Source organism: Rissa tridactyla, chromosome 6 (assembly GCF_028500815.1).
Source record: "Rissa tridactyla isolate bRisTri1 chromosome 6, bRisTri1.patW.cur.20221130, whole genome shotgun sequence".
Classification (NCBI taxonomy): Eukaryota; Metazoa; Chordata; class Aves; order Charadriiformes; family Laridae; genus Rissa; species Rissa tridactyla.
The window spans coordinates 43,311,617-43,338,983 of NC_071471.1; the positions used below are offsets into that span (position 1 = coordinate 43,311,617).

The 27,367-nt window shown below is 45.3% G+C and overlaps 2 protein-coding genes across 2 annotated transcripts in view; both read right to left on the reverse strand.

Annotated features, from left to right (window-relative positions):
* Positions 1–21,555, reverse strand: part of CHAT (choline O-acetyltransferase) — a 34,949-nt gene extending 13,394 nt beyond the window's left edge. Inside the window, exons 1-10 of the mRNA XM_054207322.1 lie at positions 21,458–21,555; positions 18,395–18,543; positions 16,125–16,312; positions 13,823–13,941; positions 12,303–12,356; positions 9,459–9,639; positions 8,300–8,477; positions 3,654–3,823; positions 1,502–1,602; positions 1,174–1,302 (exon numbers count right to left, since the gene is read on the reverse strand). Coding sequence (XP_054063297.1) covers positions 1,174–1,302; positions 1,502–1,602; positions 3,654–3,823; positions 8,300–8,477; positions 9,459–9,639; positions 12,303–12,356; positions 13,823–13,941; positions 16,125–16,312; positions 18,395–18,461 — 1,187 coding nt within the window. The 5' untranslated portion in view covers positions 18,462–18,543; positions 21,458–21,555. The remainder of the gene's footprint in view (positions 1–1,173; positions 1,303–1,501; positions 1,603–3,653; positions 3,824–8,299; positions 8,478–9,458; positions 9,640–12,302; positions 12,357–13,822; positions 13,942–16,124; positions 16,313–18,394; positions 18,544–21,457) is intronic.
* A 1,503-nt stretch (positions 21,556–23,058) lies between these two features.
* SLC18A3 (solute carrier family 18 member A3) lies at positions 23,059–25,312 on the reverse strand. The gene has a single exon (XM_054207323.1). The coding sequence runs from the start codon at positions 25,310–25,312 to the stop codon at positions 23,720–23,722; it is 1,593 nt and encodes a 530-aa protein (XP_054063298.1). The 3' UTR covers positions 23,059–23,719.
* Between the last annotated feature and the right edge of the window lie 2,055 nt (positions 25,313–27,367).

The following is a 27,367-nucleotide window of genomic DNA, read 5'->3' on the forward strand; positions in this document are numbered from 1 at the left end:
TGGAAAACAAGCAGAGGCAGTCACTGTGGGTGAAGATGCAAGAATGTCATGTTCCATTTCCATTTGCAAATAAAACCCAGAGATCTTTTCCTGCTTGTACCCACTCGGAGCTGAGCAGGCTTCTGCTCTGCAGACAGTCCTGGCCCTTGGTAACTTGTTCCTAGTCAGCAACTTTTATTCGTACAGGTTCTAGACTGGACTTGTTATCTGTAGCCCTAACATGAGCTGTGGCACTCTAGTCATTCTGTTCATTTGAGTAAAACACCTTTTTTTTTTTTTAAAAAAAAAAAAAAAACCAAACCAAACCAAAACCTGGTGTTTCCACTCCTGAATCCTAAGCCAGGGCCTCCTTTGTTCTTTATAAAGTTCTGTGAGATTTACTAGTGTGAAAAATGGGTGGATTTAAAACCTGATAAAGGCTGTAAGCTCCTTACAACTTTCAACTTAGAGGACTACTACCTTGATTTAAAAACAAAAAGGAATTACTCTGCGTCCTGAATGTTTTCATACTCTCATGTATGCTTCTAGCCACTTTAAGGTCTGATGTAATGCAATTACACTGGACATACTTACAGCTGATAATGCAGACAATGTGTTAATTCTCTACAGAGAGATCACAGCTCTGAGTGTTGAGATGAAATGACGTGGGGAAAAAAATATCTCTCCTTGCCATCCCCACCCCCAAAGATCATGCAAATCTTTTACAGTCTGGAAACACATTCAGAAGAATTAACCTTTGTAGGAGCAACATGGATGTAAACAAATTACATTCCTGAATTCAAATTGTTTATCCAAAACAGTGGTATTCAACTGTCCCATATATGTATGCCCATTGCCCTGGCTTGGCTTTAGTCAGGTCAAACCCATAAAATGCATTCACAAAAATGGAGGACCTGCATTGTTTGCATCCTGTGCAAATAGGACTCTGTTTTTTCCAGTGGTCTTTAGCTTTGCTCATATTTACATGGAAGGAAAACAATGGTAATGCAATTCCTGAATACAGGGAAGTAGCTCCAGCCCATAAGGGTGCCATCCTGCAAAAGAGATGCTAGTTATGTCCAGCTTGGGAAGATGAGGGGGAGCCTTCTAGGAGGAAACGCATGGCTGCACTCACTGTGCTGGGTAGTTCCCAGCTTGCATTCATTGCTGAGAAAAATGAGGCATCTGTTCTACCTTTGGAGCTTTTCTGCTGATGATGCCAGATGTGCCTGAATTTCAGGGGAACATTTCCATCTTAGTCTCCGTGGAGCAGGAAGCTCACTCACTGAATCAGCTCGGACTAATTTCTTGGAGCTTTCTTTCCTGTTAGTATGTGAGAGAAAAGTCATTAAGGTTACAGGAATAATCTATTTGTTAAATGCTGCTTTTTCAGCAGGTAAATGACTGGTTTCCAACAGTTGTATGGGTCTTAGTGGCCCTGGGCATCAGGAGGAATTTGCCCCTGGCAGAGGCTTCCCAGGGGCTGGAGTGGGTACTATAGCTGTACTGAAATGGGACTCACATGTGCTTGAGCAAGTGTTCCGTGCACTGCACCAGTACGATGCCATCAAAAGGAGAATGTTCACACACGGTACCGCAGACTCCATCTCTTCCTACTACAAACTAAACAAGGAAAAGAAGAAGTGCAAGATATATAGGGAATAAATCACGTTCTGAGTAAGTTAGCCATGATGGCAACCTAACAAAAGATATTGTTTTCCACGGTTTTCTTGTTGCTCATATCAAGAACTTCCTTGACTTACAGATCAGTGAGTGACTTGCAGACTTATTGCAGGAGACTTTCTTGTCCTGTGAATAGCATTGCATTGGATCCCTTTCATGCTGCTATTTTGGACTGAGTCCTGCGAGAATGTAAATTTTAGCAATTCCCATTGGGTCCAGAAATTTGATTTAGCATCTGCTTTATGGTAGAGAAAACCCATCAATAAAAAGACAGGCCAGGGTTCTCCTTCCACATTTGGGGGCAATGCAACTTCTGTATCTGGGAAGTCCCTTAGGATCACATTGTATTAGAAGTATCATATCAAATGAGCAAGCTAATCCTTATTTGATAGCTTTCTCATAGCTTGTTTTACTGTCCTGCTTCCTCTTTACCTTTTTTTTGGTGGCGTTTTCTTTATTTCCCCAATACTTGTCTTCATTCCTGATTTCATTGCATACATATGGTATAACTGGTGACACTTAACCTGCTGCACAGTAGTTCTGTGATACCCCCATGCAGTTGGTTACTTCTGCATCTCAGACAAAAGGAGAAGTCTAGGATGAAACTGCAACTTGTCTCACATGTTTTCTGGACTTTTTCTCCCACTTCTTTTGAAGTGTTTTTGGCTGGACTTCTCCCACTCAGCTCACTCTGCACATTTGTATTACACATATGCATCCTGCCTCCCTGGTTCCCATGAGGTTTTCACCGAGTAAGTGTGTGATGCAAAAAGTTTACCTGGATGTTTTCTGATGCCTTACTGCAAAGTTGAAGAAGAATACAGAGAGAAAGAACGAGTCCTACTGTGAGAATGACTCCTTAGATAACCTGCATTTTCATGAAAGAAAATGGAGTCTTTTTTCCCCAAAGAATTTCTCTTTGCCTTTAAACTACTTCTGGCCTGAATACATCTGGGCAGATGAAGCTCTCCCATATACTATACAATTTATTTGCTTTCTGCTACCTTCTGATAGTAAACAAAAAGAAAATCTTGTTTATTCTCATCTGCTTGAAACATCTCAACTAATGGCCCTGCAAATAACAGAGGATTTTAACTAAAGACAAATGGTTTGTTCTTTAAAAACACGTTACAGGCATCGGGTAATAATGTCACTTACAGTGGCATAAATCAGGAATGACTATTGAAATGTATTTTCACTGGGGTAAGTCAGTGCAAGTGAAATTAGTTTAGTGGTTTCTCTTTTAATGTTGCTGTTCTTAGATATGGCAAGAGCAACAAGCGTTGCAAACGCAATGTATCAGTCAGGGGTTTTTCAATTTTTCATGAGGTGTCAACATGTTGACAGTTGGAGGTTAATACATTGCTTCATCCTGGGTCCATTGCAAAAAGTGAAAATAACGGTGCAGCACTTTCAAATATGACAATCAAAATCTGATTGGGAAAAAGTCTGGAGAAATCAATACTTCCAGTAAAGTCTCAACAAGAATGTCATTAAATGAGTAAACAGTCTGTTAAGTGAGAACTTAATACTAACTTAAATACATGCCAAATTGTAAGCAGTAGTATTTCTAGGATGTCAGGAAAATGCGTGAGAAAACAGAGAAAGCTATTGCACTTTTCTTTTTTGTTCTGGAATGCTAGTCCAGCATTTGATTGAGTGTAATTAAATGCGTACTGTGGTTGGTTTGTTTGTTTTTTGGTTTTTTTTCATCAGATGTCTACCTGCTCCTATATCTGTGTATCTGTCTTCCTCCTCAAGTGCAAAGGGCAACTTCAGGGAAGGTGAAAGCGTACTTATGTTGAAGAGGCCCCCCCAACTGCTTCCCCTGCTTTGCAAGGAACAGCACTAACATCACCAACCCTGCCTTGGCAGATGCTGACACCACCTTCCCCTCATTCTCCACCTTGATTCTAAGTGGTCCCTATCATGAGGGCAACTGGAGTCCTTTGCCATGTGCAAGTAATATCATAGTACTGTAAGGTTTTTACCTGCATAGGTTTGTCATACCAACGATTGGCCCCGTTTTTATGGTAGCCTCCTCCATGTAGCAGTTGCAATGCCATGTTTGTATCACTGAGTTCCACCCCACTTGTGCCGTCCAGGCACACCAGGCATATGCACCGTTCAATCATGTCAAGAGAGTCGCGGTTAGTAGAGTCTGGGGATAAAACAGTGAAATGTTCACATCCTCTTACCTGTAATACAGGACTGGCTGGGGAGCCCTGCTGCCTTGGAGAGCACTGAAGATCTGACCCTGACTCTGCAATGAGCTGGTGTCTGCAGAGTGTTCTCAACAGCAGAACGTCTCAATGCAAGGAAAAGTTATACCAAGGCATTCATTTATGTTTTAACTTTTGCAATATATCTGTATATCTTTTGTGTGATTCAACGATGTCCACTTTCTTTTTCTACCTTTCATTTCCTGAAGTAATTATGTTACAAAATAGATCTATTTTAAAGCCAGCAATGCTTACTTATTTTATACGTAACAGTTACAGAGAGGACAGGTGGAAAATAGAGAATTTCAGAGCTCAGTGCTGCAGTATTCTGCTCTGGAACAGCAGGGCCTATACTGGTTTTGTGCTGTTGTCCCATTAAAACCCCTTACTAGACAAGGAACAGCAGGGCCCATGTTGGTTTTGTGTTCTTGTATTAAAACCCTCTTCTCTCTCCTGTTCCTGGTCATTTCTTGTACTTTAGAGAAATAAGCCCTGGACTGGGTATATTGGCTACGTCACATGAGGAAACATCTGTGGCTGAGGTCATGAGGTTTAGTTTTTGAACATGGTATTGCCAAAACCATGGGTTGCCACATTCTACTTCCCGCCTATCACTAGTGTACTGCTGAACAGAAACGTGCTTTTTCTGGCTCTCTTTCTCTGTTTCTTTTCCCTATTCTGTTACTCTTGCTGCTACAGATGGACTACAAAGGCTATTTTTATGTTGTCCTCAGTGCTTTCCTTCTAATTTATGGTGGATTTATGCAGGGTTTTTTTCTCAGTTTCTTTAACTCAGAAATATTATGAAGGTAAAGTTTTGTTTGCTTCTGAGGGCCAATTTGAGGCATAGGAAATATTTAATTGTGAGCACTTAATACAGCTCTTAATTGAAAGCATAAAAGTGTGGAACCTATAACAAGAACTTGTTTTATTTAAAAGCATATAACATCATTAATTGCTGTTAAATGGTTGTTAACAATATCAAACAAAAAAAGGGTTTTCAAACATCAACTTTAAATGCCTTCCATTCTTAAGAGATCAGCTTTCAGCTGCTGGTTTTGCTAGATTTTGGTGAAAATGTTTTTGTTTCAAAATGCTCTAACTAAAGATATGAATTCAGATTGATCAAAACTTCCTGCAAGTCTATGCTAAGTTCAACAAATCTGTGCTCAATTCAGGAGATGATTTTAGCTGAAAGAATGGAAAAAAAATTTCAAATTAAACAATTGTGATTTGCATTTGAAATATGGATCATATGTTTTTAATGTTTGCAAACGAGAAGAGTAGTTTGATCCTCTGAAAGAACAGCATTTTTCAAAGTAAGAAAAAATGCACCTTCCCAAAATGAGTAACATAGGTTAGTGAGGAGCTAGAAAAAAATACAGATGCTTGTCATCATCCAGGTTCATTCTCCAGATGCTGCATAGTAAAAAAGAGGACAAATATGCAAGAAATGAAAAAGGAGTCAAGCAAAGGACAGTCAAGTGATGGCAGTGGCTGAGAAGGAAGAGGGGGGAGCTGTGGCTCTTGCACGTTATGGTAAGGTACCGTCTGTTGCTGTCTGGCAGCTCCTATGAGGGAGTGCTGGCAGCCATGGGCATGAGTGACAGAGGTGGCCAGCCTGACTTCTTGCAGGCTGCGTGGGGACCTGGTGGAGTACATAGTGTGTTGTCTTCCCTTGCCCACAGAAGCAAAGTCCTAGGGAAGGCATCTGGTGTTCCTGCCAGTTCCTACAAAGACTTGAGCCGAGAGATTGTAATTGATGGGGCACGCAGATAGGCTGAGCTTTCTGCTAGTGATCTGTGCTGCTCTACAACATGTGAAACACTGATGTCCTTATGACTTGTTTTCAAAAGCATTCAGAAGCTTTATAAGGGAGAAGACATGTCCCTGTCCTCTTGGCTGTAAAGCTCTTCTTGTATCTGACACTTGCAGGGCTGACTGTAACTGTGGTATTTATTCCATTGATGGTCTGGGTATATCAATGCAAAGGCTGAAAAGATCCTTGTGAATGGAAGTTGCCCCGTACACATCAGCTGTTGGTATTTGCGGACAGGCACCTTCAAGGAAAAACTGGTTGGATAGTGATTTACAAACTGCTCACAACTTGCTCAGCATTCTGCTTTATGTTATCTGATAGGTTTAAGTATATTTCATTGTGACTGCTGCCCACAGATCTTTGACAGATATGAAGCCCTTATTCTGACATATGGCTTCAGGGTATCTTGAGTCTAGGTATTAGGGTGAATAAAATTAAGCTCTGCTAGAAACAGAAAAGTAGGGGAAAGATGCCCTTACTGAAAGAAACAGACATGTCCAGACAGCTGATCAAACACTGAAACAATTATCATATAAAGCAGGCAATGAACTGCACAAGAACTCAGGAACCATGACTTGGAATGGAAAATAAATATTTCCAGAAGAGCTGCAACAGAGGAGAAGTGTGAGAACAAGCCTAAAGCCCTGCAAGACATTTCCTTTCCTTCTTTCCTTCTTTCGCACACAATTGCATTGAATTGGCCAGTCAGCTTTTGGTTAGTTGGGGTTTTTGGGTTTTGCTTTAAAAAGGAAAATATGAGAAGACAGTTCTGAATCAAATTCGGAAATAGTGTACGTAGAACAGTAGCCCCTATAGCAGTAAGAATTCGCTTCCTCTGCTTAGAAGAGTGAATTTGTTCTGGAGCCTGAATGCAGTTAAAATACTGAACGTGTTTATAAATCAGTGACTACAATTTCTTTGAAATTTTCTAACCTAGAAGACCTATCCTCTACTTGTGTTTCTATACAGGCTCATGCATATATCTCCTTCATAACCTCTGCAGAGTGCTGTATAGGTCTTCTCTGTCCCAGAGGATCCTCTCTTTCCCTGCCCAGTACAGAACCATTGTGGAGTGACCTCCTCCTCCTCACACTGCTTCACTAGAGGCTTTTCTCTTCCTCTCTTAGTTATTCACCACAGATAAGAAAGAAAAAAGGGCTGTTAATACTCATGTATCCATGTGTAACAGCAATGCATTATACTATATAGGGGAACTGTGCTAATATGAGTTGTCTAGGATGGGATCCCTCCTCTAAATTAGACAAGGCTCACATCACGGTGCTGTGATATTTGCTAGTGCAGAATCTGCTTTTTTCAGTTGCATAACTGAGTTTGTTTACTTCCTCATTAAAATTTTGGCAAATGCCAGGCAATCCAGGAATACCATAGAGGTGTTTTTGTTGTAGTTTTTGTTGATTTATCTTTTTTTCTTTAGAATGGTGTAGGTTTATATAGATGATTTTGCTGCAGCTTTCAAGGTATTCACTCTTTAACTTAAAAGCGTGGCATGAAAATAAATTATTAAGTGTTTAACTCATTTTCATTAAACTAAGGAATCATTTTTCCTCCTGCTTTAAAAAGAAAAGACAGGGAGGGGAAAGCCTGAGGATGAGAGTGATACCATGTAATAATGCTGTAATAATGACCAGGACTCTATGTGTGTGTGTGTATCTATATAAAGTTATTATAGCCACAGATAAACTTGAATAAGAAAAGGGAAGATCTTCCTTGGGATGGTAAACATATTTTGAGACTATTGGCAACTCTTGTATTTTCCAGGGCATTGGTAAAACGGCAATATTTTCTGTAGCATTGCTGAATTGTGGATAAAGAGATGAATTAACATTTTTTTCAAGGTGGGGAAATGAATCCCCAATTCACCTAACATGGCAAAAAGAGACCATTTACGTTACTTAGCTTTAAGGTAAAGTATCTAAGGTGTGAAGTGATAGAGGTGACTAATCCCAGCCTTTATTTTCATCTGTTTTAAAGTTAGGCGTTTGAGTCCAGAATCCAAGACAGCTAAATGCTGCCTGTTGTTGGAAGAGAGAGAGAACTAGCCCCAGATAATAACTGGTGCCACCTTTCCTAGATATTTACTTAAGATTTGGATGACTCAGCCTTTCTGTTTTTCTCCATTGACTAGAGAGAGTACAGAGCTAGATTCAATAGGTGTTTAACTTGTAGATGCCTCTGTTAGATTAGATGAAAAATGTCTAATAGTTGCCATAAGCTAAGAGGATACATCATTCCTATTGGTACAAAATGGATATGAAGAAGGAGACAAATCACAAAATCTGATGTAATGTAATTTATGTGATGAAAGACAGAGAATGGAGTGAGAGCTATTTACCTGGCGAAACACTTAAACATACCCAGACAGAGGGTCAAACCGTATCTGCTGCTTTCCTGGTAACACATATCTGAACACTTATGAGTACTGAGTTTCCTCCTGCTAGAAAAATTCAGCAGTGAGGTTGCACATTCAGTCCTATATTTGCTGTAACGTTCACTCCCAGCAAAGAAAGGCAATGATGGTGAGGAGGAAGAGAAGGAAGATGATGAAGAAAAAAAAGCTGGGATTGCTGCTGCTAACCTTTCATAAGGATCGTCCTGGCCTCTGCCCACTCTGTTCTTCCGTCTGTTGTCAGCAGGCCAATTGGAGGCAGCATTTCCTCTTCATTCTCTGCCATTTTGGCTATCTTTCGTAACTGAGTGAAAAGATCTCCCTCACTGAGACGACGGAAATTAATGACAACATCCAAAACAAAAAACTGCAAAAAAATGACAGAATTCAGAACAGTCACAGATGGGTTGGACCCTTACTGGTCCAACATTGTGCGTTTGCCTGGGTGATGGTTAGATGATGAAGTCCTGCCTGGAGAGCCAGGTGTGCAGGCAATGGAGCTCAAAAACACTGGAGACTGGCCCAGGGCTCACCCCTCCTGTGTTTTTACACCAGTGTAATGCCAGTTGCTACAGGGGACTTATAGTGTGTGTTGGGTCAAATAAAACATAGGTTATTTGAATAAGCTTAAAAAAACCTAAAGAGATAAAATCAGGAAGTATGTAAATAATTTCCATGGTATTATTTGTTTAAAAATGACCGAGAGAATCTAGAGAACTTCCCATTGGGGTGAAGAGCAGGACTTCCTGGAAAAGGGACCTCTGGGATCTACCCCTTCACTCCAAGGGGGCCTGCAGGCACGGCTCCAGTACTACAAATAGTTGAGCTGGGCTATAAGGTACTCTGACCAGCCAATATACTCTGCTGCTCAACAGCATTTATTGGTTGGGGCAAATTCACTCTAATGCTTCAGTATTTCTGCCTGCATCCATGCTAACTTCTTCAGGCATAGCTTAGGCCCCCTTACATGGGATGGTAGTATATATGCCATGTGTTGTGCTTGACTGTCAAGAGAAGAGCATTTCCAGCAAATGCACTCTAATAAGGCTTTTTTTTCTCTGTGGTTTCATCTCTGCTTAATAAACATTTTTGTTTGAATGAGAAAGCAAATGAATTCTGCCACAATTCTCCTTTCTGCATCATTGTACGTAGAACATAATGTGGGCTAAGGATAAAAGTGCTGCGGAAGCATCTTTTGGAAATACTGACAGCAAATGCTTGGTAAGAAGTGAGCTCATGTGTAGCACGCAAATTGTGTTTCTGAACAGTGATTAGATTAGGCTCTTTTTGAGTGAATTTACGCAAGTTAAGAAATATAGAAAGGTATAAAAAAAGAACACCCATTTACCTGATTGTTACAAGCAACAATGATGTGCTCTGGTTCTGGCATTACGCTGCTTTTCTGGGCCACGAGGGTATCTTTGGTATGTCCTGGAAGACGATAGGAAGAAAAGAGTCCATAGTATTGCTTCATACAGAGAGGATGACCAGACAGCTGTCCACGAGCAAAATCAACAGGTAAAGCATGGCTGGAGAGAGAGAAGGAGAAAAACAAAGCCAGAGGAAAAGAGGGGAGAGAGAGACAGAAAGGAAAAGAAATCTAATCTGTCCTTTGTTCTGTTACAATTAGATCAGGTATAACACAAATTGAATAATAAAATGAGATTACAGTATAAGGGAAATAGATGAATTCCCATACCAAAGTTAAATACATCATTCCTGGCAGCTTCATGCATACTCGTTAAGCAATTGCATTATCATCTAGTGGAAATGGAAAGAATAGCAGGTCACAAGCAGCTTTGCAATGTGCGTGGAAAGCCTGCCTAGATGGGACCCCGGAAACTTGCCAGGATGAAAGTCAGCAGAAAGCTGGAAAAGACATAGCACCTTGAAAAAAGTACTGATAAAATTCATGGCAAATCACAGTGGCCCTGTACTGTGCGCAGTGGTTACAGGGTGGGTGAGAGGGCCTTGCCTGATGAACAGGATCAGCTGGGGCAATACAGAGGGCATTTCTGTTTTCCACAGAGCCTTACTTATGTGCTAATCCTTACTTAGACTTACAGGGGAATAAGTGCTGAAAACCTATTCCCTTTTTATTGGAAGGCATATGAACACACTACCTCTGAAAAGGCTTCTTTAGTGGCCACAAAAAAAAGAGAAGTTATCACAATTATGATTATGGATTGTAAAATATCCTGCTGGCACTGCAGCAGGAAATAATGGTGCTGTCGCTTGGGAGAGGCTGCAGAGACTACAGGAGGAAGAAGATCCTGTGGTGCAGAGGTTTCCCCTCAGCAAAAGAGGACTAAGCTTCCAGCCTGACAGAGAGGGGCAGGGGCAAAGAAGCACACAAGGAGGGTTACTGTCATACAGCTGATATGGGGTAACGTTTTATGCTAGTTTATCTTGTTTAACTGTCTCTTTAGAACTGTTGCAGTTCTAAACCAGGGATATTCACTTTAGTTCCTGACTCTCAGATTCTCTGTGTCACTTATTTCCTTGTACAGATGCTTAATTTTTTTTGTTCCTTATCAGCAAAGCAGGGTTATTTGTGTTCTCCTACATTTTGCATAATGCAGAAATCCTTATGTTTAGCAGAGTTTTAAAGAGCATCTATGATGATCAAAAATATTGGAATAGCATGGTATATTTATATAAGACAATCTGTAATTATAGCAGTTAAGAAAGGGGTCATTAACCCTGATAGCACCAGAAAATCTCGTACTGATTTAGATGTCTGTGTAGATCGTACAACTCTTATGTGAGCAAGTTAGGTTTTGTTTGAAATATTTAGTCTTGGCATCGGGATGGAATATCTGCACAGTTTAGTTACTAAACGCCTGGGTTTGGGCTGGAATATTGTGCATCTGTATGTGGGATGATCAAGAGAAGCTAGCAGTATACTCGCTGGTACAAGTCCTTAACAGCAACAAGAAACTGAAAATGTTACAATTATGGTGTCATCATAATGATACAGGAGGGGTGATAAGCAAACAGTAAAAATATTGAAGACACAGTGAGGAGTTAAATGATTATTGATTTAAGGCAAGCAAATGTGATCACAGGAGTCTTTGGATCTAAAGTAGCGAGGTCAGAATATTAAGAATGTAAATTGTCCTTTGTCTGAGCAATGTGGTTTCTTTAGCTCATCTCAGATGGTGTCATATAAAGATGCAACGAACTACATTAGTATGCAATAGTACTTCACAGCAAGTCAGTGCTGGTGTATGCAGTCACATGGCATATCTTGGACAAAGGCACGTGTTCTTAAATAAGTACCTCTCCTATACTTTCTGAGTAGCTGTCAGACTTTTGAAGTGAAAAATCAAACAGCCCCTTCCTGTTTCTTTTATCTAATTTAGAGATAATAGGGGCTTTGTTGTTTGAATATGGACTTTGTCTTCCTCATCCAAATAAGCATTGGTTAAAGCATATCACATAGGCCTCTTGTATTTCCAGACAGGAAAATGACCCCTTCCCCACTAGGGTGTGGTATCTGTTGTGCTTGGCTCTGCACTGTTGCTATTGTTTCGGGAATAGTGATTTCAGCAATAAACTTGGAACATACTAGGTGAGGTTAAGAAGTGCTACAAAAAATGCTGTTATGAGCTACCTCATACATGACCATGAATCATGGATTTCCCCCATGTTTATATAGAGAAAGTAACAATGGCATAAGCAACTTATTTTTACTAGCCACTGAACCAGCCTGTGTGTGATGAGGCTTCCTTCTCCTGGTAGGATGTGTTACTTCTTTTTTGGTGGGAGGAAGGCCAGGGGCCTCATGTTCTCAGTGGAGGGTGCAGTACGTGAAGGGGGTGCAGCACCCTGGCAGGGGTCTGGTGCTGGGGAAGGTGTGCCGGCTGTGTAACCGCAGTGCTGCTGCTCTTTGGGTCTGGGGACCACAGACTTCCTCAATAGCTCTCTTCAGTAGATTGTGTGTGACCTTTGGGCTGCACTGCATGTGCAAGAGTGTTGACTACCAGGCATCAAAACCTGTTAGATTGCAGTAATAAAGCAGAAAGTGCATAAAAAATTGCTGGAGCGCTTGCCCTGAAGCATGATGGAGCCCCGGCCCTGCCAAATGGTGGAGAGGTGCAATGCAGCCTGACTTTGGGCACGTTAGAGCACCCTTGAATCAGAAGCCCTGCAGATAATCAAGCAGCAGCTCTCCTTCCAAGCTACTTACGTGTCCAGTAAGGCTTTATAGTCTTGCACTCCTGAAATGAGATTGGCAGCAAACCTGCAAGTAGCAGATAGAAGTGACATCAGTCTTTTGTCATTCAGCAACACTGGGCTGTTTCTGAGAGACAGAAGAGAGCCTGAATGATTGATGACACAGCATAAGGAGAGAAAGTCTTCTGGCTTGGCAAGAAGAGCCCCCCACCCCCACCCAAAATCTGAATTAATTCATGTCAAGAGAAATATGAAATCCTAGAGATGGTCCCTTCAAATGGTTAAACAGACTACCACAGGAGGAAGGCTGAAAGCATTTATTTAGAGAATGAGAGCAGAGGCTGAATATTTAATAGGATCCTTAACATGGGTTTCAATATCAATACTCATAAGCTGTCCAATTTATTAGAGTACTTCCTGTCCTAAGCAGATACTCTTTCTGCAGAGCTGTGGACAGGTGTATTATTTCCTGACACTGCCCATTTGCACTGTGTCTGAATGGGAGGCTCTAAGAAAAATATTTCCTCGTTAAAGCACATACATTAGAAAATGCAAAGTGGAGGTTTTTCGAAAGCTGTGTGCACAATAAATTTGGTCAGTAATGAATGGAAGCATTTATAGTTATGTTTAAAGTAAAAAGACACATTGTCTATGCAAAATGTTAAAATAATACATATGCAAAATGTTAAAATAATACATATTGACTTAAAGGTTCTGGCTGTTTTATAATAGCATAAATTCACATGCAGTTAATTCTTTCAGTAATGAGCAGCTAGAGAGTACTAAAAGCAAAGAGGAAAATTGTACTATATGAAGGTAGATTTGATCTGGTTTACTGTTTTAAAAGGAGAAAATGTTTTGGCAAAGGCTGAAGAACGGAATCCCATTTTAAGGGTGTCTGGAGAGGTATATTCTGTGCTTGGCTGCCTGTTTACCTTTTCACTTTTTAAATTATTGTAATTGCCTGCAACAGCTCAAAGGAGAAAGGTCAGTTCAGGGCTGGGAAGGATAGGACTGAAGGAACAGTGAAGAACAGTGTTCTTGGGGAGGAATGGTTTCTGAATTCTTATTCTTAGATCCCCTGGGTTTCTGGTGCCCTTTTGGGCACCTGAGAGGGACAATTCAATGCCAGCACGGCCTTTTCAGGTTGCAGGCTGGATATGAGTCATAGTGATAGCATGTAAAAGATTGTTTTTCTTTAAACAATGTGTCAGAAATTAGTATTTTTTGTTTCCATCACAAAATGGTTTACTTGAATTACACAATGAAAAGATTTGCAAATATTCCTTTAAAAAATATAAATCCTATGGCATTTTGTTTTCATGCAATAAATGTAATAGCAATGCCACTTTTATTTCTGAATATCAGTATGAGTAACTCCAGAAACACTGCCCTCAGTCAGCAGGCCTAGTAGGAAATCATTTAATGGTTACAGCCCTTATTTTTTAATGAAAGTTGATTGTCTTTTTGCAAAAGCAGTACAGTTAAAATATCCTTTCATTTAGCAAAAGCTGCAAAGTCATAGTACATTACCTCAGCTGGTCATTTACATCCTTGAAATACTGACGAGCAAAGATTATTGCTGGGCTGGAATTGACTGGAAGAGCTAGCCGGTTGTTGAGGTACATGTCATCCAGCCAGTAGTTAAACACCTGAAGGAAGGGAACATGAAATCTTAAAGCTATGAACAACATGCAGAAAGGCAATCCGGGCGTGAGGGGGTAGTGCTTGGTGCTTCTGGTGTCAGGCGTGGGCTCTGATTAATGGAGCCACTGAGCATTTTCAGTCTGGGATCTGTGACCTCAGCTCAGCTGAAATCAGCCGCAATTCCATAATCCTGTTTTTCAATCAATGGCAATTTGCAGTGTGTTCCATTAAAAAGTAAACAAGACCCATATTGTGGTGGTTTGGGTATTTTCTTGTTTGCTTCTCTCTGCAACAAAAAAATGTTGGAGTACAACATGCAAACTGCTGACGCTTGAATAGTAATTGAGATATATTTAAGAGATGGACAGAATTTTATTAGTGATGGCTTTCCTCAGGGGGCTGCACATATCTGTCAATTTGCCAAGATGCTCTGTTGCTAGCCATCAGACACTGTCCTGTAGCAAGATAGAGTGGGAAAAGAATGTCCCGAGTCTAATGGTTCAGTCCTTCACATACTGGCATGTGGATAGGGCCCCTGGGGAACTCCCTCTGTGTCCACTGACACAAATACAGATTACTGATGCTTGACCCAGACAGACACACGTATTAAATTTCTAACCATTTTTATTGAAAACACAGATATATGGTAACCACATTCCTGTATGTCTGAGCAGAGCTTGAAGAATCATTATTTGGAAAATTGAGGCTTTCATAAAATGATCAAATGGTCTTTCTGAGTTTAGCAGGCATGCTTTGCATATAGTAACTATAAACAACAAAATTATGCAAAAAGAATTATGAATGCATGCATCAGTTGAAAAAGTTTTCCTCTGAGATATTTCATTGCTGTTAGAACAGATGCTTCCCCCACAGTCTCTGGAGTCTTCAGGAGAACAGGCTAGAGCTGTACTCTTGGCAAGTTAAATTCCAAATCAAAACATTTCTTGTTTATCTTAAGAATCAGGTATTTAATTTTAATAACCAGTATTTAAAGTTGAGATGTTTCAGAAAACGCTTGTACATCCTTCCTCTGTAATTTTCATGCTGTAAGTGGTTAAATGAACAGTAGTCTCCTGGAACACTATTTGTTATCAGGAACACTAAGCGATGGTTAATTTAGCCACCAAACCCATGAAATTCTATGATCAGAATATAACAATTATAAGTTCAGAAATTAAGCACTGCTTTTAAAATAAAAGCACTGCCAGTACTGTAGCCTTTTTTTTTTTTTTGTGCCTATAGCAGCAATTTGATGGAGTTTTCTTGCGGGTCACACAACTGAAAAGTTAAGGGAGAACCACACTTCACTGACATCAGTAGCAAGTCTGCAGGATTTCACTGAATCCATGAAACCATTCAGTGTTGCTCTGTCTTCCTGGGATGGAAGGACTTCAATAAAATCAGTGTCTCTACTTTTCAGCTGCCATATTCTAACATGGTTAATGCAGGCAGGATGACCTATGACTTTGTGGAATGATAGAATCTATTTTATCTAGGCCTTATTTAATTTTCCTGTCTTGGGAAGCAGAAAGCTGGACTTTTTTAAAGGCTGAGGTCTCAGCATGGTCTGTGTGATAGATATATATTTATATGTATACATGTCTGTATACATATTCATACATATTCAAAGTAAATTCAAAGTAAATACTTCAGGGTAACTACATTGGTATGGTGTGACAATGAATGGCAAATAATAGTTTAATTAAAAAAGAGTAATTCCTATCCTAAAGTATTTAATTCCAGAATAATTTGACTGAATCAGAGCTTCAGCTAGATGGGCATGCAAGGCACTTTTTACAGCCCTATCAGAAAGCATTTTTCATTTTAATAAAAACTCTAAATCCTGTTACAAAAGTGAAAGGAAGAAATTACATCCAAAAAGGATGTAATGTAGTGCTTCCTATAAGTAGAGCTGACACTTGTGTGCATGCACTTGAGGTGCATGAATTCTCTCATTTATGTCAACAAACTGTTGATCTGAAAACGTAATGACATGGATTTTGACATGGTTTGAAAATTGTAGCCTAATATGTCTGAAATACCCATTCCCTTTGGTAGAATCTGATGTCACCCCTGTTTGCATTGACCCACTGAAAGAAAGCAGCAATCACATATAGAACATCACAAAGAGTTTGTAAATGATCATCATCTACCACAGAAATTATTTTTCTAATCTGCATTTGCTTACCCAGTTAGTTGTCTTTTCCCTTCTTTCCTCGAGGATTTGCTGCAAGGATTCTCCCACACCTCCTGCAATTCCAAACTGTTCCACGATGACCTCGGTCTTTCTAAATTGCTCCTCTGGCACCAAGTGTTTCATGCACTGTAAGTACATGCGTAAGGTCTGTTGCAGTGGTGGGACTGGAAGTTTTGGCACTGCCTAGTCATTAAAAAAAAAAAGAGATTAGCAAGTAATTCTATTTGTTTCCAAACTGCCCTCTTTTTTCTCTTTTTTTTTTCTTCTTTTTTTTTTATCTGTTTCTGATTAATATATTGCATCCCTTCCTTAATCCATTTATTCTGTTTTAGCAATTGAGATGCCTGATTACTGCAAATTAAATTGTGTGACTCCAGCAGACTCTCATTAGGTCTTAAAGTGCCTGGATTTTAGGACATAGTATGCAGTTGTACGCAATACTGAAGCAGTGGTAGCTCTCCAGTAACTCTATTTGTAGGCCTTTGGCCAATGAGGATTCCAAATGGATAGGCGAGGAAACTAGTGGAAAACAGGAGAATATTCCTTGGTAAAAATTCTAGAAATCCTAGGACAAACAGGCAGATAGTCAGGATGCAAGCACATAGTCTGAGCTAGACTCTAGGAAATTTTCAAACACATTACAGTATAATAAAATAATGCATTAAGAGAAGGTATTTCGATAGGAAAGAAGTGCATTTAGCTTGCGATTATTAAAACCGTGGGTTAATACTTGTCTGATAGGTAATATGACTGGTTATAAAATTGCAGAAATAGAAAATGTGCAGGTCTACCTGTTTATTAGCACTGACTGCATACAGTTTTACCCTGCCAAATGTCTGCTGTCAGCCAGTCTGGAGCCCTCCTAGAAGGCTTGATAAAACATTTCTGCTTACACTTGCTTTATTCTTATCCTGCTTGGAGCAGGAAACCAATAGTATCTGGGAAGAAAACAATTTCATGCTGTCCATGCAATTAAGCTTCCTTTAGTTTTTAATGTTGAATTAACCAAGTGAAGTGTAATTAGTCACTTATAAGCCAGAGGAATTACGGGGGCAGTGGGAAAATCAAGCAAGGAGGTAATCCACAAAAGACGGAAAATTCAAGAGGCTGTGATGCTCTAGGCATGGTTCCTCAGGGAGGTGAACATGTCTCCCAGTGGAGAAACTGTCATCTAATTCACCTGTGCATGTTCATTAGTGGTTAGTGTAGACCATAAACTTTTGGAGGGTTTATTTCTCTAATTTAATATTTTGCCTGTCTCCTAAAGCAGATAAAGTTCAGATTTTTTTACTAGCTCTTGATGTAAAGACATTCATTTTCACAGGATCGCAGGATCATACTGTGAGAGATGTCTAGCAGTCACTTAGTCCCACCTGCTGCTCAGAGGAAGGCTAGCTGCAAACTCCTTTGTTAGTGCATGCAGGGAAGGAGGGGGGCGAAGTGCTCTGAACAGAAGGCAGGGAGCGGGTGTCCTCTGAGCTCAAATACCAGCTCTGCCTTTTGACATCCAGCGAAAAGTCAGTGCTGCATTATGTTTCCCTATCTAGAAACCAAAGATTTCAGATACTCCTAAGAAGTGTCACAGGATTACCTGTTATTAATGGAAATGCAAATCTAATTTAGCCTGTAATGCACCCTGGATCTCAGAAATAAAAGAATGGTAATTCTACAGTTTCAAGCTATGTTTAGTCAGGGCATATCTCTTCTGTCATTGATTTCTTGGTCAGTGGAAATAGATGTGCCAAATAGTATTTCTTTCAGATACCTGGCTTTGTCCCCATCTTTCTGGGTAAGGTTACAGTACAGTTCATGACTCTGCTTAGGAAAAAAGCTTTAAACCCAAGGGATTGATTACTTACAGGCATAAACATCTGTCATCTTTTCAACCAGCTTGAAAATGAATCATATGTGATAGTTTGATAGTTCTCTACTATTAAGAAATAATTATATGCCATCTCGGACTGTGTAGTAATGCATCTGCTGTTGTGTAATAATATTTTGCTTACTGGAATTCTTCACAGGATGTTTGAAGGAGTGATTTGGATGTGAGAAGCACTAATGTTAGATCACAGTTCCTGATTATAAGCTGCTGCAGCCTAACTAGTGTTCCCTGAAATGAAGAAATGAGCTCTGGAACAGAGGTTGGTTTACAATCATTATATTAATTTACATTAGTTTACAGCATTAAAAGCTGTTAAGTCATCTATCTTCAACCTTTTGTTTTTCTTTTTTTTTCTTTCTGTTTTCCCGGAAATAGTCACTTACTGTCTCATCTTTACTGCATGTGTCTTTCTCTTTCTTCTGCATGTTTTTTTCTAGGACAGGCATTCCTGCATTTCTTTTGATATCTTTTGTTGAGTACAGAAATTGAAGCCACTTGGGGGCACTTATGGAGCCTCACGCCTCAGTTCTGGAAATAGAAAAGATTTAAAGTCCAGTCAGTACCCATTATTTACTACCACAATGTACATGGGGAGTATTCCCTGCGCAAGCACACACAAAAGCTTCAGAATGCAAAACTGAAGAGAAATAGGAGTAGAACATTCAAAAGTAGCTGAACTGAGCCCTGTGGAGATTGCTTTGACATTCTGTTTGTCTCATTTTGCTATAAATTTCTTTGTCCAGAACTATCTGATGCACATAAATGGTTCCTTCTCAACATGGTTTATTTTGTCACTCTAATTTACTTCAATTTACTTCACAATGCATTGTGCCGTGATCTGCACGTTTTGTATTAATGTTTTATGTTAGCTGGAGGAAAGAGGTGACTTTTCTTTCAATGTATTTTTGTCAACACAGGTAATAGTGGTTGCAGTTTTCTATCTAAGGATCTTCTAAGTCTTCCTCTTACCATTTTATATGAAAGCACTGCAGTCTTTAAATGTATTTGTCATCGCATGGTTCCACGGACACAGTGAGGTGCTGTCATCTCCGTGTTAAAGATGTGGAAAGGAGCTTGATGGAAACGTGCCTTTGCCCCCTGCAGGCTAAAAGCTCGCAGGGTGCCAGTGCTTTGGGGCATAGTTGTAGCTGTGAGACCCGGTAAGCCTGCCTAGGTTGGCAGGCTGGCTGTGGGAGGACTGGGAGGGGAGGCATACACTGCATTTCAGCTGCTTCTCACAGCAGTCTTCCCAAATAGCATATACCTATCCAGGGAGAGAGCTTAACCTGCCAAAAGTCACTGAAGTTATCTGTGACAGAGCAAACACTTCCACTTGTGGCTCTCTGGTATTGTGCTTATCCTGGTTTTTACTTCTAAAGGTGCCTCTTACTCATTTTCTGTACAAGAATAAACTATATGGTGCACATATTTCTTCCAATGTAATAGTGCTCACACCAAGCAGTTGTCCTTCAATTACAGTGGTACAGCTAAAGCAGAGTGAGTTCTGTGTGTTCATTCAGGTCTTGATGGATCACAGGGTGGGTTTTTTTGTTCGTTTTGGGGTTTTTTTTTTAAATTACTTTGCATTGTGTGTATGCAAAATATAAAACACAGCATGTGTTAGACTAAGTAGAAAAGAATGTCATATTTCCTTTCTGAAACCCTTAGGACTATACATTCAAGACACTTGAATTATTTCTAAAACAGCTTTTAAAAAACAATTTGGATAAAAACCTACAGTGTATGAAAGTGAAGAGTTTTGGTTAGCAACGGGCAGGGATAGCTGTGCATTATTCCTCTCCTGAGGAACTGGCTTGGCTATTCCAGCCTTGTGGCTTCTGCATGGCTCTGCCAATGTGTATGTGGTCGCTGACATCTTGTGCTGATCCTGTCCTCTCCCTGTCCTGCACTGGCTGCCAGTGGGGCCATGTGCTGTGAAGTAGGTTGGATAAGGTTGAGAGATGTCCCTGGGGCCCTGCAATGAGCCACACAGCAAACTCGTGTTGATCTGTCATCTGCTCACTATTTCAACCCAGGTGAGAGACAATTTCCCTCGTGGAAAGGCCACGTTAACCCGCTGTGCTGCTCCGCTCCCTCTCGTGTGCTGTCCAGGTCTCATCGCTTAGCCCTGTGCTCTACTCCGAGCAACACAGGTTCAAAGCACTTCAAATAATGGACGTGTCCTGTAACTCTGGGAAGACTGGGGCTTTCCCAGTTGTTTGTGGGCTGGCCTCGGCTCACCACCTGTGTTCAAATACAGAGCCCCTAAATCTGTATTCCCCTAAAGAAAAAATCCTGCCAGTATTCTTCTCACTGGGACTTTTGTTCTTTCGTTCCTTACCTTTTTTTGTCAAACTGAAATATGGACTCACACCAACCACACATCCCTGCTGGCTCTGTGTCTGTGGGAAATGCTACTAATAACAGACTCACGTATCTGTAAAATCAGTGTGATAAAGGGTTTGGAGATGGTAGGCTGAACTATACTTTTCTTTGTCATGGGGATGAACTGAGGCTTTGTCTCTGGTTCAAGTGCTGCCAGCTTAGCATCATGCCCAATGCTGTATTTGCTTAATAAAGGACAAGGAAACTGGCACAAGAGAAAATCCTGCAGAAATTCAGGAGGACTTAAAAGTTACTCACTTGGATGGCTCAGAGGTCCATTGTCAAAGTTTTTAAGAAAAAAAAAATAATCCTAGCTTTTTTTATTTACAGATGGCTTAGCTGGAGGGCTGGGGTGAGCAGCTTAGCAGGGTGGCTGCAAGTCACGGCAGGCTGGGGAGCCGGGTGGCGTTCCCCACAGCTCAAAGCATCAGCTCAAATCCACAAAAAAAGGCACTGATCTCTCCGTTAGCACATAGCAGAGGATGGAAATAAGCCCCTGTGCTTATACTCCACTTCTCCATACACTGTGGACTCAGGAAGCAGCTTGTGGTATATAACGTCGCTAGGGCATCACACTCAGCCCCCATCTATTCATCCTCACTCTTAGTGTTATCAAGAAGATAAGAAAGATAAGCTTAAAGCTCTCAGGAACCTATGCTTAACTTTAAGAGCAATGTATGCGTTATCAGGAACAGATGTGTGAAGTGTGCTCTGCTATGGCCGTTGACGTTAGGAGCGGAGCCGGGAGCCGCCCTGTCGCCTCCCGTAAGCTCCCTGCGGGCCGCCGCAGCGGCGGGGTCCGTCGCGGAGCGCTCTCGCTCCGCCGGAGGCTGCCGGCGCGCCCCAGCCCCGGCGGAGCCCCTTCCCTCCCGGGCCGCCCGAGCAGCGGCATCGGGGCTGATCCATGGGTGGGTGCCGCCAGCGCCGCGGAGTTTGGCGAGGGGAGCCCGTCCGGCTCGGTTCCGCGGAACCCGCCGCCCCCGCTCCCGGGCCCGCTGTTTTCCCTCCCCGGCACTTGTAGCCGCGCCGTCGGGGCGCGCAGCCCGCTCGCCCATACCTGCTCGTCGGGGCGCTCCGCAGCGGCTGCTGGGCGGGCTCCGCGCGTCGCGACGGCTCTGTCCAAGGTACCACCGCCTCCTCGGCGGCCAGGTCCCCTCTGGGCGGGGGCGTGCGGAGCGCGGCTCGTCCCCGCCGCTGCCTGGCTCCTCCCCGCCCGGCCCGGCCCGGCCCGGCCCTGCCTGCCCCGCCCGCTGCGCGCAACAGGCGCCACCGCCCTCCTTCCGCGCGCGGGCCGCCGCGCTTGTCTGGCCCTTTCTGCAGGCTGTGCCGCGCCGTCGCACCGGCGCCGGCTCGCCCCATGACGGCTGTGTCCCGGGAGGGCGGGCGGGAGGTGCCGGGCAGAGCCGGGATCACCCACACCCGTACCGCTGTCGGGGTCAGACGAGAGGCTCCCCGGCGGCGGCGGCAAGGGGAGCCCGTGAGGGTTACAGCTTTCGGTGACCCGCTTTACCACGGGGGTTGTCACCAGTGTCGAGCAGTGTCGCGGCGGGGCATCCTGCAGCTGCTGAAAGCTCCGTGGCCAAGGGGGCGGGCGGCGCTACCGGCACGGCGGCCAGGAGCGGCGGGGGCGGCGGCGGTGCCGGCAGGGGCCCGGGCGCTGCGGGAGCTGCCCTGGGGCCGGCAGCGGGCTGTGCCGGGGCGAGAGCGGCGGCGGCCCCGGGGAGGCTGACCAGCGGAGGCGTCGCCGGTGCCACTTACCGCAAGGAGGGCGGCTGCGATTTAGGGAAGCGGGGCTCAGCTCCTACTGAGGTGGCAATCGCTCTTTCGCCAAACCCGCCGTGCCAAAGCACCGCCGCAGTGCTGTCGTGATATGTGCGCATCCTGAGCAGCGACTCGGCTGCCCCGACGGGAGCTGCGGCGCGGAGGGGCCGCGCCTTCCGCGCAGCTCGGCGGAACCGAGGAGCGGTTTCTCCGCGGCTCCTTCGCGGCGCCCAGCTCTCCAGGGAGGGGTGGGAGCTCTTCAATAGTTGCTGTGTCCGTTTATGTATTTTTTCCCCACTCTTGAGATGATAAGTCATTTATTTTGTTTCCTAATGAGCTAGGAATTTAAACAAACGATTTTATTTTATATCAAGATAAATTTACAGTGCAAAATATGCACCCTGGTTCTATTGTGGTTGGATCGAAGGTTTCCACTTTTTGCAAAGCTTTGAATGAAACACTTCACCTATCTTTTGTTTTGTTTAATCCCTGTCGGCTACCCTGAGGTGGGCACATTGCAATTGGGGCAGCATTCAGCACCAAGAAAAGTTTTTACCAGTGTTGTGTCTCTAACTGCTGGTAGTGTAATTTTTGGAATAATCGGAAATTGAAATTAACGATTGTGAGAATTAAAATTAAATTCGCGTGAGAATACAAGGAGTTGGTTTTAGGCGATCGATAGCATGTTTGCAGTGCGATGTTGTTTGCTTGGACCCGTTAACATATGTTTTAAAGAATGAATGAGAACATTTTGTACCGGGCTTTTCTCCTGGGCAATTTTGGTAACCGATGAGGTTTCTGTTACAAGGAATTGTTAGCGTAGGGGTTACACTGAGCACAACCATCTTCCCTCCCTCAAGCAGCCCTCAACAATGAAACAAAGACAATCGATCCCCTTCAATTCCATTTATTCAGATCGTATTATTCTTGTAGTTTGGACTTCAACATAATACAGCATATTGCACTTACCAGAGAGCAGCACAAGAGAGAGAAAAAAAAGTACAATACTTCAATTTATTCCCAAGGAAGAGTAAAACGTTGTAATAGTTGTTGCTCTTCTTAAATATATGAAACCAACTGAAAATCTAAGTATATGTACACAAGATTTACTAAGTCCCTGAATATGCCATTCAAAATTTTACACAGACTTTTTTGCTTTTATTTTTTACAGAGATATACAGTATGTCACACATAGTTTCAGCTTGAGAAAACTTTGCACAATTATACCCCACCTGTGAGGCTGTTGGGTTTTTTGTTTTGTTTTGTTGCTGGCGCTTTTTTTTGGAAGGATCCCACCCAGATTTATGCCAATGATTATTCAGATAACTTTCTTTAGGATTGTCCCCTCTATTTCCCACCTCCACCTTGACAGAATGCTGAAGGAAATACTGATTAAAAATAAGTCTAGAAGAAGAAAGCCATTACATCATGACAAAGGTTAAACTGTATATATTGCACGTTGGTACAGAAACATAATGCAATAACGCTTTCACTGCCCCCCTTTTCATTTCTCCCACATGCCCCTCCTTGCTCCTGGGGCTGGGCTGTGTGGGGGAACCTAACTGTACTCATAGTCTGATGAGTCCTCCTCGGACACCCCTGTCAGGTCTCTGCGGTAGGAGTCCATGCTGTTCTCCTCCATCTCACCCACTGGCCGGAGGCTTTTCCCCATGCCTTTGCACTCCTCCATTTTGATGGTGTCATAGAGTCCCTTAGGTCCTTCTTCAAGGAGGATGTTCCTCTCCGAGTGAGAGGGTTTCATTTGGCAGACGTTTTTGAGGAAGAGGAGGACAGGGGCGTAAAGCACGTTGGCGAGCCCCATGCCCAGGTTGAGCTGTGCGAAGCCCATGGTGTGCACAATCTGGCCGGCCACGATGGGCCCCAGGGCATACGCCACAGAGTAGGAGATGTCTGCAATGGCATAGACACTGCCATAGACAGAGACGTGGCGCACGTCCACCAGGAAGGCCAGGGTGGGCAGCAGGGCCGTGTCCACCAGGGCGATGCCAAAGCAGATGCCGCAGAGGGGAATGATGACCTGCCCAAAATTCCTGCAGGCTGGTACCAGGCAGGAGCTGGCGCCAATGATGGCCATGCCCAGGGCCCCATAAAACCACTGGAGGTGGGGGTACGCGGCAGCCAGCCGGACGGTGACGTAGACACCCAGCACGTGGGGGAAGAAGGCGGGGAGCCAGGTGAGGCCCACCTCCCACTCGCTGGCCCCCATGGAGTCCTTCATCCAGTTGGCGATGGTGGGCTCCAGGAAGGCCAGGGGGATGTTGCAGGTGGCCAGGGCCCCCGCCACCACGGCGATGTAAGGGTCGATCATGAGGCGGTGAATGGGGGTGCCGACGGGCATGTTGGCCCGCGCCCCGGTGGCGCAGGGAGGCGCCAGGGCCAGCAGCAGCAGCCCGTCGAGGAGGCAGACGCAGGCCAGCACCAGGAAGGGCACCCTCTTGCCGGCGAACTCGTAGAGGACGCCGCCGAAGGGGGGGGCGGCCAGGCTGCCGAAGGAGATGCAGGCCAGCGCCGTGCCCAGGGCGCGGCTCCGCGCCGGCTCCTCGGCGTAGCGGTCGGCGATGAGGGCGATGCCGGCCGTGTCGGCGAAGGCCGAGCCCAGCCCCTGCAGGCTGCGCGCAGCGAAGAGCGTCGCGTAGTTCTCTGCGAAGGCGAAGGTGGAGGTGGAGAGGAACATGACGGCTAGCCCGGCCAGCAGCGGCACCTCGTAGCCCACGCGGTCGATGAGAGTGCCGCTGAGCGGGTTCACCAGCAGCTGCAGTATAGCCTTGGAGGCGAACAGCACCCCGATCTGCACGTCCTCATTGCCCCCCGCCGCCGGCGGGTACCGCGCCGGCAGGAGACTCCGGTTGCCGCCGCCGCTGCCGCTCTCGTTGCCCCCCGCGGGCGCGGACGGGCCGGCGGCGCTCCCCCCGCCGCGCATGGCCGCGATGTAGTCGGGGATGATGGGCACGATGACCATGTAGAGCATGTTGTCCAGCAGGAGCGCCACGCACACCACCAGCAGCAGCAGCCGCCGCTGCCGCCGCGCCTCCCCCATGGCGGTGCCCAGCCGCCGCCGCCGCTCGCCCACCGCCTCCGAGAGCCGCGCCACGGCGGCCCGCGCCCGACCCGCGCCCTCAGCTTCCGACATCGTCCTCAGCGCCGCCGCCGCCCCGCCGCCGCCGCCCGCATGGGGCACGGCGGGGGCGGCCCCGCCGCCGCCGCCGCCGCCCGAGCCGCCGCTCACCTCCCGGCGGCCGCCGCCAGCCCGCGCCGCCACTGCCAGGCGGCTCCGAGGGGCCGGCCCTCCATCACCACACTAATAAGCGCCGCGCACGGAAACCCCACCCGCCCCCGCCACCGCGCCGGCCCCGCGCCCCCCCGCAGCCCGCCCGGCCCGGCCCCGCCGCCCGCCCGCCCGCCCGCCCTCCGCGCCCCGCCCCGCTGTACCGCGCCGGCGGCGACAGGTCTGCCCGGCCGCGGTAAGGGGGCTGTGGCGCGGGGCTGCCGCCTGTCCCTGCTCGCCCTGGGGGTGTGCCTGGGGGGGGCGGCGGCCCCACCCCCGAGGCGGGGGCCCGCCAGCAGTTCTCGCCGCCCCGACGGCGCGGCTGCCCGCGGACCCATGGGCGGCGCTGGCAGCGGCCCCGGCTCCCCTGGCAGCCCCCTCGGACCGCTCACTCCGTCGTTTCCCTCTGGGCGTGAACGGCGCGGGGGTAGCGGGCCCGGTCCGACGTGCGCCCGCCGGTGCTGCCGGCAGCGCTCCCGTGTCCTCGCGGCCCTGCGCCGCCGTTGCCCCGGAGGGGCGGTCCGGAGCCCGGCTCGCCTGCAGGGGTCGGCGATTACCGCCTCGGTCACTGCGCGGTGCGAGCACCAAAAGCCCCCAATGCCCCCACGCCGGGGCCGCAAGGAACCGTCGCCTCCTCCCCGGCTGCCCTGTGCCTCCGCGGCGCAGCCCGGCTAACCCGAGCAGCTCGCCGGGACAGCCGGCGCAGCTCCGCTGCCCGGGACGCCCCCCCGACGGCGTGGCCGGTCCAGGGCAAGGCGCGGGGGCGGCTGGGGGAGATCGGGCTAACCGGGAACGGGGCTGAGCCCTGCCCTTCGTCGGGGGGTGTTTTATACCCCCGGGGACAGCGCTCCCACCTCAGAGGCCACTGAAGCCGCTTTGGAAAGCAGAGAGAGCGATACAGTAACCATCTTCCTACACGCGTGCATGTCTGTGTAGCAGTCAGACAAAGAGCAGGGAAATAATCTTCAAGTGCAGTGGTATTATCTACTTCCCGCATTTTGCCGCAGCTGGAAACTCTGCGGAGCAAGGGCCCTCACTGGGTGCAGAGGCTTTGGATACTCCTGGCATAAAGCAGAAGGTAGATGTCATTACTCCTGTAGCAGAAATGAGATGAGGGCTGATCCAAGGAGGATCTCTGCAGAAGGCTGTATGAAATAACTGGATCTCTCAGCTGAGCAGTTCCTGAGTAGATGTGGAGTTTGGGCGCCTTCATTTGCTTGCGTAGCTGGGCTTCTGTGGCTGAAAGGGAGATGATTTATCTGTCAGTTTCTGTATCTTGCTCTGTTGCAAGAAAACTGTCCGGATGGACAGAAAGACTTTAAGATAGAACGCTGCATGGAGTGGCATACAGATCTGATTGTGCTTACACAGAAGTGGAGTCTTAAAGCACGCTTAAAATAACAAAACCCCTAGACATCCGTATTTTCATTGTTACCATTATTTGTTATTCACCTACTACCCCACTGTAAAACTGCAGAAATACACTACTGACAACAGGGACAAAGCTGTTGACCTGGGACTCTAAATAAGCTAGTATCCTAAATGCTTCAAAAGATCTTTTCAGACTGTTGAAGGAAAGTGTCTGAGAGAATAGAAGAGTACTATTGGAAGGGTACTGAGCTGAAGGCCATGGCTGCTGCACTTGGCTGCATGGTTCAGGCTACTTGTCACCTGCGAGATGGATTTAGTTGGGAAAAAAATCCCCAAACACTGCAAAGCCCATCCTCCTCTGGTTTCACAATGCCCATCCTCCTCTGTTTCCTCAAACAGACCCTGGGGTAGCAGGCTGAAAATATGCTTCTGCGAGGGACTGTGGGCACAGGAGGATCAGCTCCCAGGATGATAAGGAAATGATGCACCTCCTGTTTGGGATGGATATCACGTTTGCAGTAAGCGGTAATGGGTTGGGGGCAGATATGA